This window comes from Brachionichthys hirsutus, chromosome 13, assembly GCF_040956055.1.
Source record: "Brachionichthys hirsutus isolate HB-005 chromosome 13, CSIRO-AGI_Bhir_v1, whole genome shotgun sequence".
Lineage (NCBI taxonomy): Eukaryota > Metazoa > Chordata > Actinopteri > Lophiiformes > Brachionichthyidae > Brachionichthys > Brachionichthys hirsutus.
The window spans coordinates 12,822,817-12,842,601 of record NC_090909.1 but is presented as its reverse complement, the minus strand read 5'-3'; the positions used below and the strand labels follow the sequence as shown (position 1 = coordinate 12,842,601).

Genomic DNA, 19,785 nt, shown 5'->3' with positions numbered 1-19,785 from the left:
CAGAGCTGCTCTGGGTGCTTCAGGACTAATGTCAGAGCCGCTCTGGGTGCTTCAGGACTAATGTCAGAGCTGCTCTGGGTGCTTCAGGACTAATATCAGAGCCGCTCTGGGTGCTTCAGGACTAATATCAGAGCTGCTCTGGGTGCTTCAGGACTAATGTCAGAGCTGCTCTGGGTGCTTCAGGACTAATGTCAGAGCTGCTCTGGGTGCTTCAGGACTAATGTCAGAGCTGCTCTGGGTGCTTCAGGACTAATATCAGAGCTGCTCTGGGTGCTTCAGGACTAATATCAGAGCTGCTCTGGGTGCTTCAGGACTAATATCAGAGCTGCTCTGGGTGCTTCAGGACTAATATCAGAGCTGCTCTGGGTGCTTCAGGACTAATGTCAGAGCCGCTCTGGGTGCTTCAGGACTAATGTCAGAGCTGCTCTGGGTGCTTCAGGACTAATGTCAGAGCTGCTCTGGGCGCATGCGCAGACTACAGTTAGAAAGTGTAACTGCTGTAAACCAAATTGCCCTCCGAGGGATAAATCAATAAAAAGTATTTAGTATTTAGATATAGCAGGACTATTTGAATAATTACATTTACAACAATGCTGTGAAATTATGCAAGTAGATTATTTCTTTTCATTCATTTACCCTCGTTGTTTTACTATCTATATTCATTTCTCTTGAAAGTGAGTGCGCTGCCTTGAAGCTTAACGTGTCTCCATGGCAACAACACCCATGACGTCACGACTGCTGCTTCTCGTCCACCCGGCAGGCTGCTGAGGGGAGCCCTGCCCGCAGTGCCTCGGTCCCGGGAGTAAACGCGGCTTCACAGTGAGTGCTCCGGTCCTGCTACCGCTGAACACGATCCCGTAAAACGGATCGAGCATAACGCGGAACCTGAGATCTATCATAGCTAGCGCTGCTGCTACGGAGCAGGCTAGGCTAGGCTAGGCTAGGCTAGGCTAGCCAGCGAAGCGCCTGTTGTCGCTGATAATGCTAACGCGGGCTTGTTTCACTTCGAGCTTTACTTTTGTTGGAAAGAATGTTATGAATATCCTTCAAATGGCGGCACACGGATACAAGAAAAAGAACAGAGTATTGACGTCATGCGACGGGGATCGCTGCAGCTAATGCTAAGCACAATTAGCTTCTTTACCCTTTCCACGGCACATAGGGCTGCGAGGCGGGCACTGGGGAGGCCGCTGCAGGGGACGGGGGGTGCTCGGGTGCCTAAACCAAAGGGCGCCAGCTTCCGGACATTCTGTCTGGACACCGAATGAGCAGAGAAGAGACTTCTTCCCCGGTTATTGCTAACAGCTAGCTAGCTAGCGTCAGACGCAGCGTTCGGCCGAGGAGCGTTTCTCGTCTTTGGCCCACTTCCAGCCTCAGAGAACGAGCTGGGAGAACCCCGATAAGCGTGCGTTTGTCGCTGCGTCATGAAGCCCGACGGGCGAGGGCCTTTGCTGCCAGGAGGAGGCTGGCAGGCCTCGGACCCGGAGCGAGGGCTGCAGCCTGGTCCTCGGGCGCATGGCCCGGGTAACCGGCTACATTCAAACCAGCCAGGACCAGCTCGCGGTGTGTGAACGCTTATAAGCGGAACAAAATACTGTCCTAAAGTTTAGTATTACTGACACTGAAGTCTCAAAATGATCCAACCCTCTGAATATCATCATCATCGTCATCGTCGTCATCACATTTACAGATGAGCTGCAGTTCAAACCTTCACGGACTTCCTTTAGATCTGAACCAGGGCTCAAGGTCCCGAGACCTGGAAGGGACAGGGAGCTCCCAGCAGCCCAGAACGCTCCATCAGGCACCAGGCTAGGGATGCTGCTCCTGCAGCCAAGAAAGCAAACTGGGACTTTGGGGGCCTCTGGATCAGCAGTGGGTGTGGAGAACCCCCTACCTACAGGGAAGCATGGGGCCGCTCTGCTTCCTGGTCCACTGGGACCTGCAGCATGTAGAGGGCCAGGTGGATTCCGTCAAGGATCAAGAACATGTCTCCACCTGGGAGGAACATTTAGCTACAAGGACCCCAGAATCCACCGCGGCCTGCTTCTCAAAGAGGTCCTGGGTTGCTCTTGAGCCCGATTTGTTGCGGGGGTCAAGGGGTCACCAACCTTTCTGAAGCCGAGGGCTACTTTCTGGGTACCGATTCATGCAAAGGGCTACCAGTTTGATACGCTCTTCTGAAATAACGAACCCGGGCGTAGCGGGGTAAAATGTTTTCTCCTTCACTCGTACAAAGCAGTTTAGGACCTTTTTTCAATATTAATCAAAAGTAAAATGATCCGTAGCGTGTGCGTAACTGGTTCTGATTTGATCAGTAGCCCCTCCCATTAATGCGATGAGGAGGGGGCTTGTGTCTGACGTCAGTAATTCAGATTTCTTTGAATGGAGAGATGGTCGAGTGTACGGGCAAGCCACGTAGCGGCACCCAGGGAGCAACGTCTGGGCTTCGGTGCCTTGCTCAAAGGCACGTCGGCAGCGCTCGGGAGGGTTTGGGATCAGCTGATTTCTTTGTTTGGCACAATGTTCCTTCACACATGGGAGCATGTTCGGTGGCAGAACAAATGTCCACCAGTGTTAAAATGCTTTACAAACATTGTGACATTTATAGCAATCCAGTAAAGTAGAACTCCTCTCCAGGTTTTGTAATCGTCACTGCTGACTGTCGGCTCTGGCCGTCTTGGGGGGGGGGGGGGGTCCAGCTTAGGCAGGTGGTACAGGTGCTGACCCGTCATCGAGGCCTGTTTGCTGCGTTCCACACTGGAACCCGGCTTCAAGGACCCATCTGTCCCATGAGACGGGGCTTGCACCGTCATCACTAATGACGTCACTAATGACATCACTAATGACGTCACTAATGACGTCACTAATGCCTCCAATGTGCTCCCCTGTGCTTTGTCCTTCGTGCAGTGGATCGCGGTCTGAAGCGCCGGCCGGTTAAGCCGCTCGCTGCCTCTCTGCTCGATGCCTTGGACTACGACAGCTCCGATGACAGCGACTTCAAAGTGGGCGAAGCTTCAGGTGAGTGCGTCTTTTAACTGATCATTCTAGGCAAGGAAGAACTTCCCTTAACAAGTCTGACTCCTGGTTTGTCAAAAGAAGTTTTCTTTTCTTCCTCCTCCTCCTCTTCCTCAGTTGGACTTTCCCCTTACCAAAGAAGCTCTCCAAAGACGTTTGTTTTTCTAATTTAATCTTCACTAGTTCACGTCTGTTTTTAGTAACGTATCACGAAGCATGAACATTCACAGAATGTTACGTTGGAGTAAATCCGGTTGTTTTTCAAAATAAAACACCTTTTAGACGCTAATAATCGATACAACGGAAATGTTATAAATTAGTTATTCTTTCTGTGCGGCCCGGTAACTAATGCCTCACGGACCGGTACCACTGTTTAGAGGATTTCCCAGCATACTCATGAAACATGTGGTTGGAGTCCTGACAACCGGACACGTTTTCTCCAAGGGCCACGTTAGCATCATGTTTCCCCTCCAAAGCCAAATGTAAACCGTAACACAGTAAATAATGTAACTAAATGTAATGTAATCTAATGTAAAATGAATGTAACTACTCCTTAACATGCTGTTAAATAACTGTTTATTTTGTTATTTAACTCTTTAGTTACCACAGTAATTACAATAAAATATTCAGTTTTGATATCACTTTTTTAAAAGGTTGTAACTTAAATATTGTTAGAGATAAAGCCAAACTGTAAATGAGAAAAATCATAAGAATGAACCAAAGCTTGTGATGGGAATAAATTAACATCTAATAATGTGGAAAAGTTCCATTCAAATGCAATCATCACGCAGGAACAAAGATAATCGATACAAACTCAATGCAAAACCAAAAAGCCACCACCTTGTCTTGTTATGGACATGCAGAAACCAAAAAAAGCCGGCTATGGAGCTGTCCAGTGCTGATCCTGATCCATATGTAGCCGGCTACCTATGGAGCTGTCCAGTGCTGATCCTGATCCATATGTAGCCGGCTACCTATGGAGCTGTCCAGTGCTGATCCTGATCCATATGTAGCCGGCTACCTATGGAGCTGTCCAGTGCTGATCCTGATCCATATGTAGCCGGCTACCTATGGAGCTGTCCAGTGCTGGTCCTGATCCATATGTAGCCGGCTACCTATGGAGCTGTCCAGTGCTGATCCTGATCCATATGTAGCCAACTACCTATGGAACTGTCCAGTGCTGATCCTGATCCATATGTAGCCGGGGTCAACATGTCAGCGCATGCTGTAAAAACAAAAAGGTTCAAATAACTTTCAATAGTCACCTCCAGCAGATTATTGATTTCCTGACTGCAGCGTGTTGCTATTGTTATTGCCATGTTGCTGAATTGTTCCGTTTGATCAGTTCACTACTTAAGTTACAAACATTGCATGTTCAATTATATAGTTATTATTATAACGTAAATTGTTTCAATTGTTCAGGTTAAGAAACCCACACTACTCCATCGATCAATAATTGAAAATTATTCAAGTAAATAATATTAAATAATAAACAAAAATATCATCCAACACAAGTTATGGAATAACTTTGTTCAAAACTCTTTTGTCACAGTTGAGAGGAGCAGAACTGCAGAACAACCAACAAATGTGGGCTGTTAAGAACACGTGTGAGACGCAGCATTTTACAAAAACAAATGTCTGCACACAGCTCTCGGGGCCACAAAAAATGACTTGGAGGGCCACATTTGGCCCCCGGGCCCTGAGTTTCACACATGTGTTGTAATGGAACACGTGTGACAGTGGTTTACATGAAATTCCACAGTGTGTTACCACAGCAACGTAACTTAGTTTTCTGGCTTGCCCCAGTACTACAACGTAAACGGTGAGTTGTGTCCACAACCTCATTGTTTGCTCTGCCCCGTTCTCTTTTCCCAGGCTCTGATGGTACAGGCAATGGCAGCGACGAGGAAGGCTCTAAAGCGAGCGCTGCAGGCTCAGAGAGCGAGTCACACAACGGCGAGTCTCCCGAGGACGGCATAGACCTGACTGCTGAGGACAACCTCACCGAGGACGAAGAGAAGAGCAAGCAGCAGCCTTCCTCAGACAGCTCCACCAAAGACGGCTCCCCTGTGGTCCCTTCCAAAAACCGGCGCCAGAGCAAGAAGGTGTCCGAGCCCGATCCTCCTGCATCTGCCGGCGCCGAGTCTACCTCGACATCGGCATCCGGCAGCGTGACCACGGAAGATTCTCAAGCTGAGCCCAAGAAATGGAACTTCCGCAGGAACCGCCCACTCCTGGACTTCACCACCATGGAGGAGCTGAACGAGATGGATGACTACGACAGCGAGGATGACAATGACTGGAGACCCACGGCCGAGAAAAAGAGAGGCAAGGCAGCGGCTCAGAAGGGAGTGGCTGATGATGAGGAAGACGAAGACGAAGAAGGCGGCAGTGCCAGTGATGATGACGATGAGGATGATGACAAGGAAGATAATGGTGACAACAACAGTAGTAGTGATAGTGAGAAAGAAGTGAAGAAGCCCAAGAAGAAGTCTAAAAGCGCCGGTGCGTTTGATGAAGAACTGACCAATGACAGCATGTCCCAGGGGAAGGGCAACGAGGTGAGTCCCCGCCCTCCCTTCTGCCGTTTGGTGCTATGAACGAGTACATCACTGCACACACAGGAAGGGGGGGGGGGGGCAGTTCTTCAACACAAGTTGGAAGCATTAAGGTTAGTTCCAAACGTGTGTTGTAGCAGTCGTGCTGTTACCTTCTGCACGTCAGCGCCTACCTAAATGGACAATCAGGCATGGTCTGTAATGTCCTCCTACCCCAGCTGGTGCTTTAGGGTGCGTTCCCACTGCGCTGTTTGCTCCATTTTAAACGGACCAGAGTTCCTTTCCTCGGATAATCCGCTCCGTTTGGGCCAGTGTGAACGCGCATCCGGACTCTGGAGAGGATCAAAAAAGTCTGCCTGAAAAGGAGGGTCTCGGTTCCTTTGGGCGGAGCAAAGACAGGATCAGCTGTACGTAGTGACGCTACGCGGTGCGTCTCCGGTAGAGGAAGTACAGCGAGTACTCCAAGCTGCTCCAAAAAAAATAAAATGTGTGTAGATTTAATTGACTAAATATGCGTTATAATACTTTAATATTTTGTTCAGTACCAGCTACGTATCACCGGTAACTGACTCGACTTCTCCCTGCAGCTCCACGGCGCTTTAACAGTCCAGCGCAGAGCGGAGAATCAGCTGTTCAGCAGCGACAGTTTCTCATTCCGTTGTTCTGAACTGATCCGGAGACTTTGTGTTTGTTAAAAACGACTAGCGTTGTGTAACATTTATGATTTAGGCCAGAACTCAATGAGATTCCCTCCTTGATCGAGCAGCAGCCGTAACTACGCACTACAAAAACAAACATGGGAGAGGGCGGGACTTCCCCGTCTACTTTGTCCAATCGACGAGCGCCCTTTCAGCCACGCGACGCTGCTCAGAAAGTTCGTTCCGTGAAGAAATCAGTGTGAACGCAGACCTTTCAGCGAATTATAAATGCAGGAATCTGCTCCCAAAGGAACCGAGTCCTCTTGGCGCAGTGTGAACGCACCCTTAGTGTCTCTGCTGTACTTTAAATACGACCTGCGTCAGTGAACCACAATGTAGAGCGTTTCTGACTCCCGTCCCTCAGACCTGTAGTGCTACAGCTGGTCTGAGGGACGGGATCTCTGGCTCCTCTGAATGAATGGATGATGAGTTGTTTCTATGGTAACGTCCCATCCTCGTCGACCTCAGCACCTGCTTGACAGCAGAGCATTCAGCCGTTTCACGTTATTATCTATCTGTGATCTACTCACTAAAAGCTGCATTAAGTTAAGGGACATAGATGAGACAGACGTGCTCTCCGGTCATCAGCAGCTGTCCTCTGCCAATCAACCCTACAGAGGCAGGCCCAAAGAGAGACCTTCAAAAGCAGTCTTTGACTTGTGATGCCGGTATTGTGTCTGCACTGTTGTGTATTTGTGTGGCATCGTAGCGGAGGCACAAAGCACCGTATAATCCAATGAGCGCTTTAGATGTTATCAGAAGCATTCCAGGAGAAAGCCTGCCTTTGTTGTAATCGCACTGTGTCCATGAGCATTGTGTGTTGGATTTAGCGGCAGCTAGAGCATGGGGGGGGGGCTGGATAAGTAGCTTAATGATGGCTCTTCCTCCTGACTCCCCAGGACGCTCTGCTGGACCGGGCTCAGCCCTGGAGCACTCAGCACATCCTCATCTGCTGTGTCTGTCTGGGTGACAACAGCGAGGATGCAGACGAGATCATCCAGTGTGACAACTGTGGTGTGACGGTGCACGAAGGTGAGCTGCACGGTTCTGCCCCGAAGGATGCATGCCTCAGCAGCGTCTTTAGAACGACGAGTGTTACGGCAGCTTGACTCGGTCTAATGGAGGCCACTGGACACGAACCTAGGTCTACCTGAAGACCATCTAATGGAGGCGACTGGACACGAACCTAGGTCTACCTGAAGACCATCTAATGGAGGCGACTGGACACGAACCTAGGTCTACCTGAAGACCATCTAATGGAGGCGACTGGACATGAACCTAGGTCTACCTGAAGACCATCTAATGGAGGCGACTGGACACGAACCTAGGTCTACCTGAAGACCATCTAATGGAGGCGACTGGACATGAACCTAGGTCTGCCTGAAGACCATCTAATGAAGGCGACTGGACATGAACCTAGGTCTACCTGAAGACCACCTAATGAAGGCGACTGGACATGAACCTAGGTCTGCCTGAAGACCATCTAATGGAGGCGACTGGACATGAACCTAGGTCTACCTGAAGACCATCTAATGGAGGCGACTGGACATGAACCTAGGTCTACCTGAAGACCGTCTAATGAAGGTGACTGGACATGAACCTAGGTCTACCTGAAGACCATCTAATGGAGGCGACTGGACATGAACCTAGGTCTACCTGAAGACCATCTAATGGAGGCGACTGGACACGAACCTAGGTCTACCTGAAGACCATCTAATGGAGGCGACTGGACACGAACCTAGGTCTACCTGAAGACCATCTAATGGAGGCGACTGGACATGAACCTAGGTCTACCTGAAGACCATCTAATGAAGGCGACTGGACACGAACCTAGGTCTACCTGAAGACCATCTAATGGAGGCGACTGGACACGAACCTAGGTCTACCTGAAGACCATCTAATGAAGGCGACTGGACACGAACCTAGGTCTACCTGAAGACCATCTAATGGAGGCGACTGGACACGAACCTAGGTCTACCTGAAGACCATCTAATGAAGGCGACTGGACATGAACCTAGGTCTGCCTGAAGACCATCTAATGAAGGCGACTGGACATGAACCTAGGTCTACCTGAAGACCGTCTAATGAAGGTGACTGGGCATGAACCTAGGTCTACCTGAAGACCATCTAATGAAGGCGACTGGACATGAACCTAGGTCTACCTGAAGACCATCTAATGGAGGCGACTGGGCATGAACCTAGGTCTACCTGAAGACCATCTAATGAAGGCGACTGGACACGAACCTAGGTCTACCTGAAGACCGTCTAATGAAGGTGACTGGACATGAACCTAGGTCTACCTGAAGACCATCTAATGAAGGCGACTGGACATGAACCTAGGTCTACCTGAAGACCATCTAATGAAGGCGACTGGACATGAACCTAGGTCTACCTGAAGACCATCTAATGGAGGCGACTGGACACGAACCTAGGTCTACCTGAAGACCATCTCATGAAGGCGACTGGACACGAACCTAGGTCTACCTGAAGACCATCTAATGAAGGCGACTGGACATGAACCTAGGTCTACCTGAAGACCATCTAATGAAGGCGACTGGACACGAACCTAGGTCTACCTGAAGACCATCTAATGGAGGCGACTGGACACGAACCTAGGTCTACCTGAAGACCATCTAATGAAGGCGACTGGACATGAACCTAGGTCTACCTGAAGACCATCTAATGAAGGCGACTGGACATGAACCTAGGTCTGCCTGAAGACCATCTAATGAAGGCGACTGGACATGAACCTAGGTCTACCTGAAGACCATCTAATGGAGGCGACTGGACACGAACCTAGGTCTACCTGAAGACCATCTAATGAAGGCGACTGGACATGAACCTAGGTCTACCTGAAGACCATCTAATGAAGGCGACTGGACATGAACCTAGGTCTGCCTGAAGACCATCTAATGGAGGCGACTGGACATGAACCTAGGTCTACCTGAAGACCATCTAATGGAGGCGACTGGACATGAACCTAGGTCTACCTGAAGACCGTCTAATGAAGGTGACTGGACATGAACCTAGGTCTACCTGAAGACCATCTAATGGAGGCGACTGGACATGAACCTAGGTCTACCTGAAGACCATCTAATGAAGGCGACTGGACATGAACCTAGGTCTACCTGAAGACCATCTAATGGAGGCGACTGGACATGAACCTAGGTCTACCTGAAGACCATCTAATGGAGGCGACTGGACACGAACCTAGGTCTACCTGAAGACCATCTAATGGAGGCGACTGGACACGAACCTAGGTCTACCTGAAAACCATCTAATGGAGGCGACTGGACATGAACCTAGGTCTACCTGAAGACCATCTAATGAAGGCGACTGGACACGAACCTAGGTCTACCTGAAGACCATCTAATGGAGGCGACTGGACACGAACCTAGGTCTACCTGAAGACCATCTAATGAAGGCGACTGGACACGAACCTAGGTCTACCTGAAGACCATCTAATGGAGGCGACTGGACACGAACCTAGGTCTACCTGAAGACCATCTAATGAAGGCGACTGGACATGAACCTAGGTCTACCTGAAGACCATCTAATGAAGGCGACTGGACATGAACCTAGGTCTGCCTGAAGACCATCTAATGAAGGCGACTGGACATGAACCTAGGTCTACCTGAAGACCGTCTAATGAAGGTGACTGGACATGAACCTAGGTCTACCTGAAGACCATCTAATGAAGGCGACTGGACATGAACCTAGGTCTACCTGAAGACCATCTAATGAAGGCGACTGGACATGAACCTAGGTCTACCTGAAGACCATCTAATGAAGGCGACTGGACATGAACCTAGGTCTACCTGAAGACCATCTAATGAAGGCGACTGGACACGAACCTAGGTCTACCTGAAGACCATCTAATGAAGGCCCGACTGCTGGAGCACCAAAAACAGGCCGTGAACCTGCACTTGTTTGTTGCGTAATCTGCCACCATATATTAACAATGTTGATGTTTCCCTTTACTTGTAAAATATATGCATGATGTGACTTCTTCATGTGTGTTCAGGGAATTGTATTTTGAGATCTCAGCCTCCTGTTCTCATCACTGTTTTTAGTGGTTCATACGTTTTGATACTGAACCGGCTTTGTTTGATCCAGTAACCGTTTTGTAAACGACCCTCGTTGCGGTTGAATCCATCTGTAATATTTTGTGAACTAGTATTTGCCCCTCTTACAGTTGAGAAGAAAACTAGACCAAAGTCGTTTTCAGACCTGGCAAAGTGGACTCGGTTCGGACCCGGTTCGATCGGGGAGATGAAAGCAGCAACAATGTTGCTTTATCTGTTTCGGTTCTGCTTTCACGCTGATTTCTAAAGCGAACGGAACTTTCCGAACAGAATCACGTGGTTGAAAGGGCGCTCGTCGATTGGACATAGGAGGGGAGGTCCCGCCCTCTCCCATGTTTGTTTTGGATTGGAGTGTGTGCTGTACTTCCTCTACTTGAGATGCACTGCGTATAGCGCCTGGTCCTGTGATTGGTCCGGTGAGCTTTCACACTGAACCGAACCGAACCTGGGTTCTCTTGCAAGCGAACCGAGACCCACGTTTTAAACCGGACCAGAGTTTGCTTGTTTGATCCGCTCCAGAGTTCAGAATCAGAACCAGAATCAGAAGGTGTTTATAGTCAGTGAGGGTTCACAGACTAGGAATGTTTCTCTGTGAAGTCGTGCTACATGTAACAGTAATGACAAAATACAAAAACCATACAAGTTCAGAAAACAGCAGCAGCAGCAGTGGATACACAGATGTGTACTAGCAGCAGTAAACTAGCGCAATCACGCAGTACAAATAGAACAGTGCAAGTTATCAGTTATGAATGAGAGTCCGGGACAGAATATTAGCTTTCACACATGCCCAACCAAAGCGGACCGTCTCAGGAGACAAACTCTGGGCCGAGCTGCCCCGTGTGAAAGCGGTCTTAGCCTCACCTTTAGCCACAGCCCAGCTCCGTCCTCCAATAACCCCAAAGCTGTCATTTGGGGGAAGTCACAGCTTCACAAAGTCCCTGCAGTGATATTGTCAAACCCAATTGTAAGTTGCCTTTATCAGAGTGTAGCCTCAAAGCAGACAGCACCTGATGTACAAACAAGACTCGTCTCACAGTGTCCCACACACCCAGACATCCGAATGGCCTCCTCTCCATCGAGGTCAGGAGGAAGTCTCCTTTTTGTCTCGCTCTTGGACCAGTTGATGCTTAATCTCCCTGAAAGAGATTTACTTCAAACATTCCAGCATTTTCCTGGAGCTTGCTCCCTGAGCTTTCAAAGCACCTTCAGTGCACTTTGTTAGAGGTTCCAGTTACCGCTATGTTGAATTGTACAGCAGCGAATGTGAAGATGTCACAAATCCCTTCTTTTGTCTTTTGATGTTGGGGTACAACATCAAACTGTAAGAAAGCATCCGCTTTTATCGCTTCTCCACCATCTCTTCGTCTCTCTTTTCTTTGCTGCCATGTTGAACGCGTGAGCCATCCATGTGCCGTCGGATGGACAGATGGCTGCTTCATTTCTTTCCACCCCGTGGAAATGCAACCCCTGGGACTGTCCTGTGTGCGGAATCTCACGGACTATTGATTTTACGATATTGGACGTAGCCGCACCAAGCTGATTAGCCTTTGGTAATGTTTTTAAAAAGTTTCATCTCAATATGGCTGAAAGTACTTCTTTTAGTTGTAGACTCTCCCGTGGCCCGTCTTTTTTACCTGCCAAGCTCGTCATTTCCGACAGGGATAATCTTCCCTTCAGGGATTACGAAGCTATCCTGTCGTCATCGCTTTTGGTCAGTTTAGCTCATATTAGCCAGCGAGCCGTGGCTTAATGCTCAGAGCTTTGTATCTCAGGTCAGAAGGAACAGCAGAGGTCTTTGCCATGGTTCAGCCATAAGTCGTTTAAACCAGCATGGCGGTCCTGCAGTTCCGTAGCGCAAAGCCCAATGAGGGACGCTGAAGCCCCCAGCCGGTCGCTAATACCTGCCTGCGCTGGGTTTAGGCTAATCACCTTGGCCTTCTGTCCTTGCCACAAACTTTGGAGCAAATGGAAGCAGAAATAGTCGAGAGTTCTGTTCACATATTCCACCGATAGATCTAAAGAGGTCTGGGGGAATAATCAGCAGCTTGATGGTTTATCCCGTCTCCATAGAAACCGAACAGCATGTCAGAGGTACAGCACGACAATTCATTATGGCACACATCCCATTGTTTCCCAATCAGAAAGAGACTGGCTCTGAGCGTGGGGCTGAATAAACCGCTGGTTGCCTTTCGGGGCGGCCCGACTTCCCCGCGTGGCACGGCATCGACCTTTTCATTTCTGAGTCTCTCCCGCTGCTCAGACGGCCTGAGGGCTGCTTGACTGAATTAGGAGTTGGAGCGTTATCTCCCCTACGAAGGCGGAGTACTGATTGCTGTCCTCATTGGTAGCGAAGCGCACGTCTGCCTGGTGTAATAGCTGCCATAGAAACCACATCAGCCAAGTAATTGTTTAGGCAACCTCAGGAAATGAGGAGGACAACATTAAAATGGGCTTTCTCCATTCCTTCATGCTCCGTGTTTAGCAAATGTTCAGCTTCAGATCAAAGCAGATCATTTGTTCAGTTCCCAACTCAACTTTTGACTGTTTTCGTTTATGATTTATTGCTATTTATGACCGATGCCCTTTTGAGATGCATGCATGTGTATAAAATGAGTGTTATTTTGTATCCCAACATTTATCTGCAGCTGTAAAGAACTACCGGTTTTAAGCAGAGTGATTTGGCTTGAGTAAAACGAAAGATGCTAGAAACGCGACAAAAAGAAGCTTCACGGTGTAGCTCCAGCAGTTTGAGCATAGAGAAACGGTCACATGGCCACTCACACAACTGTTGTGGTTATTGGACAATGCGCCTAACGTTGTAACAGCCTCCACACTTCCCCGTTTGTTCAGGGTGCTATGGCGTGGACGGTGAGAGCGACTCCATCATGAGCTCTGCCTCAGAGAACTCAACTGAACCTTGGTTTTGTGATGCCTGTAAAAACGGAGTGACCCCCAGCTGTGAGCTGTGCCCCAACCAGGACGGTATCTTCAAAGAGACGGACGCTGGGAGGTGGGATGCTGTCGTCACACATTGATCCGGCACAGAGCGGCAGCAAGGGAAACCAATAATGAGTTAATGGCTTTAGCTGGTTCACATGCAGCCTGTACGTCGTTCATATATTCAGCAGTAAAAAAGAGTGGCTTGGATCAGGGGGAGGGAGAGAGGGGGATGAGGGAAGAGAGGAGATGTAGAAGAAAGGGAGTGAGGGAGGCGTGGGTTATGTGAAGCGTGGAGCCTTCAGCCACGTTATCACTGATAGAGCTCCTCAGCCAGGCTGCACCCGAATTTACTACTTCAGTAGAGCATGAAAAACACAGCAAATTAAACTGGAGCTGCTGCTTGCTCGAGATGGATATCTTTATATTGGACCTCGGCGTCTCCTCCCTACAGTCTGCATTAGAAGTTGTGTCACACCGAACTGTAGCTAGAGTCTGGGCTGCATGAATCTATGAATCTAGTTATTTTTGAAGTGTGCAGCCAATTTCATGATGAGTTTCTGGTCTGCAGTACTTCACTACGCTAAATGCAGAAGTACCCACAGCCATATACTTGAAACCATTTGTTTGTATTCCTTGGAAACGTTAACCCAAAATAAACACATTATAAATGTCACCTTGAAGCATTTTCACATCACGACCTTCCCATTATCATTCGTTTTCAGATGGGTGCACGTGGTTTGTGCGCTCTATGTTCCTGGAGTAGCATTTGGAGACATTGACAAATTACGACCGGTGACTCTCACAGAGATGAATTATTCCAAATACGGTGCCAAGGTAAGTGTTCTTATGTACTAATGCAGGACCGTTCACTCTGGTTAAAGCATAGAACCATCCTATAGCAGTGAAATACTATCTCCTCATCCATCCCTCCATCTTCTACCACTTATTCGAGGGAGCAAGGATTCCCCACCGAAAGGGGTGGGAGACCACCTCTTCCCAGTCGAGAACCACGGCCTTCGATTTGGAGGTGCTGATCTTCTGCAAACCAGCCCAGTACACACTGAAGGTCCAGGCGGAATGATGCCAACAGGACAACATCGTCTGCAAACAGCAGAGCTGAAATCCTTTGGTCCCCAAACCGGACCTCTTCCGCCCCCTGGCTGCGCCTACAAATGCTGTCCATAAAGGTTATGAACAGAACTGGAGATAAAGGGCACTCTTGCCGAAGTCCACCTTGCACCTGGAAGAGGTAGTCCCTAACATGATTTACGACCAGCAATGCGTACCGAACTCCTGCTTCGGTCACGCAGTAACCGGACAGGCCTTAGCAAAGGGCCCAGAATCCCACACTCCCCAAGCCCTCGTCAGGTGTTCTGCAACCGTTACAACCGCATTGCTCCTCCGGAATTCGATGTTCGACTATCAGTCGACCTTTAGTCGAACTGAAAAGGGGGACCACCATCCGGTCTGCCAATCCAGAGGCACCGTGCCCGACTGCTAAGTGGTATTACAGAGACGCGCCAACCAAGACAGACCCTGCACATCCAGAGACTTAAGGTATTGAGGGTGAATCTGGTCTTCCCCCGGTGTCCGACCGCGGAGGAGCATTGCAATCACCTCAGTGACTTCAGCTTGTGTGATGGACGAGTCCACATCTGATACCTTCATCAAAGGAAGACGTGGGAGCGGGATTGAGGCGATCCTGAAGTCTCCTTTCCACTGCCCGATGATATACGCAGCAGTGGTCAGCACCTCCCCGCCTCCACTGTAAACAGTGTTGGTGGTGTTTGCGAGAGTATCTTTGAGACCGACTGATAGTCCTCCTCCATGGCCCCTCCCAACTTGTCCCAGACCCGGGTTTGTAACCGTTCTTTCTGCCTGCCGCGACCTGAAACCCTGCGACCACAGCGCCAAGCAGCCGCTTCGATAATGGAGGCAGAAAACATGGTCCACTCGGACTCGATGTCCCCAGCCTGCCCCCGGGATCTGGGTTAGTTCTCCGGAGGTGGGAATTGAAGACCGTGCTCACAGAGACCTCCGACAGACCCTCATGACCAGTTTGTTTGGTCCCCTGTTCTGCCAGCGTATCCAACCCACCTCCAGGTGGTGATCGGTTGCCAGGACACGCGGCCGGTGGCCCGATGGCATGGCAGCGCTTTCGATCAGCGACTTCCGGCCTAGGGTGTCGTGCATTTATGGCCATCCATGTGATCGAACAAGGGGTTGTTACCGATCAAGCACAGAAGTCCTCCTCAGGCATTTGGATCGGGGACGCCGTCTTCCCAATCACCCCCCAGGTCTCACTGTTACTGCTCACCTGAGCATTAAAGTCAATGTAATCGGCGGCCGGATCACTATCCAGTACCCCTCCCAGGGACTCCAAGAACTCCGAGTACTCTGCACTCCTGTTCAGCCCGTAGGCCGAGACACAGGGAAGTGATCCTTGTTCACGGGGGTAAACGCCAAGACGTGGTACTGAGCTGTGAGGTTAAAGCAAGCCCACAGCAGAGTCCAGCCCCTCCCCGGGGGTTGGGTTCCAGAGCCCAACTGTCTTCAGCCTGCAGCGCTGCTAGTTCTGGTTTCACTGGTTCACTGGTTAAACAATGTCAGCATATCCTGTGCGATGCTTGAACCAGGCCAGAACCGACTGCTTCAGCACCAAAAGGCTGGACTTGGTACGCTGATGGAGGGGTTTAGACCAGGTGACGTGTGCGGTGAAGGAACCTATGCTAGTGGAGACCACGGTGTTCGATGCAGATGCTAGTTACTCTGCTCTCTGCTCCGCATCCAGGAGTGTAGCTTCTGTGAGGACGCCCGGTTTGCCAGGACAGGCGTGTGCATCAGCTGTGATGCAGGAATGTGTCGCTCCTATTTTCACGTCACCTGTGCTCAGAGAGAGGGACTTCTGTCTGAGGCTGCTGCAGAAGAGGTACGGGGGGGGGGGTGACTTCATGTCCGTAAGAACCAAAAAACTCATTCACTATTTAGAGAGAGAGAGAGAGCGTGAAGAAAGGGCAAGTAAAAGAGTGAGAATAAACCAGAGGAAGAATGAGTAGGAATGAGAAAAAGAGGATGAAAGGGAGTGAATAAATGAGAGAAAGAATGAATAAGGGAGAGAGAACGAGAGGGACAGCGAGGAGAGAATGAAAGAGTAAAAGGGAAAATGAAATAAATAAGAGGCGTGAGAAAGAATGACTAAATAAAGAGAAGATCATGACGCTTGTGTAATTTGAGATTGAGATTAGAATAGAAATGTGACGCTCTCGTTGTTCTGCTCCCTCAGGATATCGCTGACCCCTTCTTTGCGTACTGCAAACAGCACGCAGACCGCTTCGACAGGAAATGGAAGAGGAAGAATTATCTGGCCTTACAATCCTACTGCAAGGTCTCTTTACAGGAGAGAGAGAGACAGCTGACTCCTGAAGCTCAGGTAGCGTGCGTGTGTGTGTGTGTGTGTGTGTGTGTGTGTGTGTGTGTGTGTGTGTGTTACGTTTCTGATTCTTCAAAGCAGCCGCCTTTGCTCTGAAGACTAAATACTTTTTATTGATTTGTCCCTCGGAGGGCAGTTTGGTTTACAGCAGTTCCACTTTCTAACTGTAGTCTGCTGCCCAGGCAGTGTGGGTGAAGTGCCTTGCCTAAGGACACAACGACAGTGTGCCTGGGCCGGGAATCGAACCGCCCTACTGCTTTGCGTTCCTCTTTGATGAGCTTCGTGGGGTAGTAAAACGGTCTTCACCCGATTAGGTTTAGGTCGGGCTGCTCTGGATACCAGGTCATGTGACGCAGCACTCGGTCCAACCGAACGCGACCCGGCTCGGGAGCTGAACGGGTTTCCACTGGTCTCATGTCTGTGTTCTTGTTGGTCCCTTGGTGGTTTCTGAGCAGCTGGTGGCTGAGATGAACTCGTCTTCAGCAGCAGGCGGACCCTCGGTCGTCCATCCCGGGTCGGTTTGGTCGTGGTGGTGCCGGCCGTTTCCCTGGACCGACGGTCCTGAAGTTCTGAAAGTAATGGGCTGTCCTTTCGCTTGGTTCAGCTGATATTTGTCACGTAGCACGACCCCGCGGAAGGTCCGACCCGTGAAGCAGCACAAACACGCGCTCAGCGGTGCTTTCGCCCAAGCTGCATGTTTATGGAGGAAGCCGGAGAACCCGAGGAATACCCACGCAGACACGGAGAGGACATGCAAACGCCACACAAATAGGAATCCCTCTTGCGCCGCCCACTGCGCCACCATGCTGCCTATATATTCATATATATGTGTGTGTGGCTGTGTCCCTGCAGGCCCGAATCACAACCCGCCTGCAGCAGTACAGGGCCAAAGCGGAGCTGTCTCGGAACACTCGGCCTCAGGCGTGGGTACCCCGGGAGAAGCTGCCGCGACCTCTGACCTCGAGTGCCTCAGCTATCAGGAAGCTGATGAGGAAGGCGGAGCTGATGGGTATCAGCACGGATATATTTCCTGTGGACACGTCGGACACCAATGCCAGCATGGATGGGCGCAGGAAACACAAGCAGCCTGCCCTCACGGCAGACTTCGTCAATTACTACCTGGGTGAGAAGCTGCTGTTCCTGGACGCAGGGCGAAGGAACGGCCTTTGTCACGGCAGTCGTGTTCCGGAGCTGTTCTCAAATAGGGTGCACTCAAACCGAAGGATGAATGATCGCATAAAACATGAATAAATCAGAGCGTAGCGCTCTGGTCTCCGGTTCAAAGGGTTTCACAATGCAGGTGAACTGCTGCGTGCCCAAATCAATGATGGCTGCCTGTGAGCCGCCATGCCAGCGACCGTGAGATCGGCCTGCCTGTCTCACGGCACAGATTGTGATTGTGTTCTTGATTGTTATTCAGAGAGGAACATGCGAATGATCCAGATCCAGGACAACATCTCTGAACAGAAGAGCTTAAAAGACAAGCTGGAGGGCGAACAGGAGAAGCTGCACGTGGAGTACAACAAGGTGAGCGGTGCAACCGGGACCTCTCGGCCTGTGCTGACCTCTGTTGACCTCTGTGTGGCGAAAGTCGCAGGCTGCCATCTGATGCGTAGCATTGTGGATACGTTCCGTGCACTAGCTGCATTTGCCCCTCCCTCTGAAGGGCAGTCTGCCTGTCACTGCGCCGGTTCTCTGCTCTGCATGCTGGCTTGATGAACGGAGCCTCTGATGGGGAAGCAGGAGGTCACTGAGACTTTTTATAGTGTGCATTAGGGATGTCCCGACCAGGTTCCTTAGCCCCGAGTCAGAGTCGTTTGATTTTGAACCGGTACCGAGTCCTGATCCGATACTTCTATAATACATAAACAATTAAAGACGAGTGAAGAAACGGATCCAGGATGTCCCTTATCTTTTATTTTAGCATATTATTTCTTAAACAGAGCACTTCTGTGGCGCAGCTCGAACATTCAAGTAATAAATCAAATACTTTGTTCACTCTGGACTTGGACTAGTGCAGCAGGAAATATTACACACGAATATTTAACCGCCAGGTTTGTGTCGTCCACTCAGAATACTTCCACAGCGCAGACAGACTCGCCCGACGAGCTTCAAGCTGCTAACATGTTTTCAACCAATAGTGTCACAGACAGGAAGTGATGTCATGCTGCACGCGTTACCATCTCTGTCTGGAGGAGAGAGGTCTCACTCTGTGCCACAGCGTAACTCCAGATCTGATAGAAAGTAATGACAATAACGATCCATATGTATCCGAGTCCTGATCGGGACGTCCCTCGGGTGCCTCGCGGGTGAATCTGAAGCTGTGCTGAAGCTGTGCTGACCTCTGTTGACCTCTGTGTGCTGGCCTTGCCTCATGCTGCCGTCCCTCCTCTCTCTCAGCTCTGCGAGTCTCTGGAGGAGCTGCTGCACGTGAACGGAGAGCTGAGAAGCGAAGGCCAGACCATGTGGGCTCTGCTGGGGACCATCCTGGGCCAGGTACCACGTCACGCATCATTTCCTGCTTCTCTTAGCTCGATTATCAAACCTGCGCTTGTGCTGCTTCGTGGCTGGGGAGTCCGAAACTGTAGCACGTTTCGTTCCGTGTAACGCAAAGATGAACTTTGGTAGTAAAGATAACTGAACTCGATGCATGCTTTTAGCCAAAGCCGAGTAGAAGAAACGTAATCCAGAGCCGAGCCATGCTTCATGGTCCCGGCCGTACATTGGCCGAATAAAGACCACCTTCTACAAACACGGACGTAGATTCATCGACTCCAACCTGTTCGCTGACACCACGCTACACACATTCAGAGATATAGATTACCTCATGATTAGAGCATATGTGTGGACAATGGCACAACAGAGAGGTTACCGTATTTTCACGACCTTATGACGCACCTGCTGATTCGGCGCAGTCTCATTAACAGCTGATTTTTCAGTATTTCAAACGTACAAAGGGCGCGCGGATCAAAAGGCGCCGGCATGATAGGTGCGCAAAATAAAGCAGGAGCAAAACTGAGTTTGGTACTCACATCTTTAATCGTCATCAATCAAACAAG

At 49.9% G+C, this 19,785-nt stretch overlaps 1 protein-coding gene across 1 annotated transcript in view; it reads left to right on the top strand.

Moving 5' to 3' along the window:
* Nucleotides 1-766: 766 nt before the first annotated feature.
* The window catches only part of phf14 (PHD finger protein 14), a 30,823-nt gene continuing 11,804 nt past the window's right edge, over nucleotides 767-19,785 (top strand). Inside the window, exons 1-11 of the mRNA XM_068746974.1 lie at nucleotides 767-819; nucleotides 2,908-3,018; nucleotides 4,891-5,576; nucleotides 7,171-7,303; nucleotides 13,207-13,366; nucleotides 14,019-14,130; nucleotides 16,088-16,225; nucleotides 16,580-16,726; nucleotides 17,579-17,849; nucleotides 18,147-18,253; nucleotides 19,127-19,222. Coding sequence (XP_068603075.1) covers nucleotide 819; nucleotides 2,908-3,018; nucleotides 4,891-5,576; nucleotides 7,171-7,303; nucleotides 13,207-13,366; nucleotides 14,019-14,130; nucleotides 16,088-16,225; nucleotides 16,580-16,726; nucleotides 17,579-17,849; nucleotides 18,147-18,253; nucleotides 19,127-19,222 — 1,962 coding nt within the window. The 5' untranslated portion in view covers nucleotides 767-818. The remainder of the gene's footprint in view (nucleotides 820-2,907; nucleotides 3,019-4,890; nucleotides 5,577-7,170; nucleotides 7,304-13,206; nucleotides 13,367-14,018; nucleotides 14,131-16,087; nucleotides 16,226-16,579; nucleotides 16,727-17,578; nucleotides 17,850-18,146; nucleotides 18,254-19,126; nucleotides 19,223-19,785) is intronic.